Consider the following 1422-nt stretch of genomic DNA (forward strand, 5'->3'; position numbering starts at 1 on the left):
CCCCAAACAGAGACCTGTTGGCAACTCTGACGCCAACGTTTCTCCTCCTGATTGGGTCTCATTGGTCACGAACTCTCGTTCTCTGAGACTTAAAGCTACTAACGTGACCGTGGTAACTACCAGCAGGGGCCTCCTGTTGATGCCCAGTATACCAGGATGTTGATGAGATATGAGGTTAGTTTAAACAGAGATTGGTTCTTCTACTGGAGATAAAAACACTCGGTGCACCGAGATCCCTTTGGGCTCTAAACTCAAACACTTAAAAACCAAAACGTAGCGCTGGAGATGCAGCCTGGGTTAGTTTATAATTATTGGTAGAACGTGAACGTTCTCTAGCTCTCTAGTTTGGCTGGTGGACGAAAACAAATTGAATTAATTCTGAACCCTGTTTGTGGGTAAAATAGTTTCCTGAAGGGGAGTAACAACTCGTCTTCTTCCTGTGGGAGTCCAGACCAACACTGCTTTATTCTTCTTCTTCTTCCTCCTCCTCCTCTTCTTCTTCTTCTTCTTCTTCTTCTTCTTCTTCCTCCTCTTCTTCTTCTTCTTCTTCTTCCTCTCCGGCCATCACTTCCACCAGCAGCTCAGCGGTGCACGTCGCCTCCCCCAGACTGTTGACCGCCTTCACCGTGTACTTGGCATCGTCGTCGCCCGACACCTGCAGGTTTATACCAGCAAGTATCAGCATTTCAGAAGTACAAATATTAAAGGGTAACTTTTGCTTTCTCTTAACCTGGACTCTCTGTTTCCATGTTTGTGTCTGACAACATTATGGGATGGATCCCTACAGAGATAGACCTTTTAGTTAAAGAGTAAGATCCTTTTAGTTTAACATGAAACAGCCCCGAAATCACCATCACCAAACTCCACCAGACTCCATGTAAATAATCAGGACTTTTATTATCGTAAACCACACTTCATTCAAAGTGGACAGAAACTAAATAAAACTATCAAATGCCATTTTGGTTCATCTTTCCACTGTTCCAACAATCACCACTCTGGTTTGGTTGAAATAAACCCTTAATTCACCCATTTACATGTGGAGATATGCTGGCTCTATACACGCTAAAAGTCCTGATTATTTACATGGAGTCTGGTGGAGATATGCTGGCTCTATACACGCTAAAAGTCCTGATTATTTACATGGAGTCTGGTGGAGATATGCTGGCTCTATACACGCTAAAAGTCCTGATTATTTACATGGAGTCTGGTGGAGATATGCTGGCTCTATACACGCTAAAAGTCCTGATTATTTACATGGAGTCTGGTGGAGATATGCTGGCTCTATACACGCTTAAAAGTCCTGATTATTTACATGGAGTTTGGTGGAGATATGCTGGCTCTATACACGCTAAAAGTCCTGATTATTTACATGGAGTTTGGTGGAGATATGCTGGCTCTATACACACTAAAAGTCCTGATTAT

The 1422-nt window shown here is 43.0% G+C and overlaps 1 protein-coding gene across 1 annotated transcript in view; it reads right to left on the bottom strand.

Annotated features, from left to right (window-relative positions):
* Positions 1 to 353: 353 nt before the first annotated feature.
* mylkb (myosin light chain kinase b) overlaps positions 354 to 1422 on the bottom strand; it is a 50138-nt gene continuing 49069 nt past the window's right edge. Inside the window, exon 19 of the mRNA XM_028591546.1 lies at positions 354 to 655. Within this exon, the coding sequence (XP_028447347.1) occupies positions 464 to 655 (192 nt within the window). The 3' untranslated portion in view covers positions 354 to 463. The remainder of the gene's footprint in view (positions 656 to 1422) is intronic.

The sequence above is a fragment of the Perca flavescens genome, chromosome 11, assembly GCF_004354835.1.
Source record: "Perca flavescens isolate YP-PL-M2 chromosome 11, PFLA_1.0, whole genome shotgun sequence".
Taxonomy (NCBI): domain Eukaryota; kingdom Metazoa; phylum Chordata; class Actinopteri; order Perciformes; family Percidae; genus Perca; species Perca flavescens.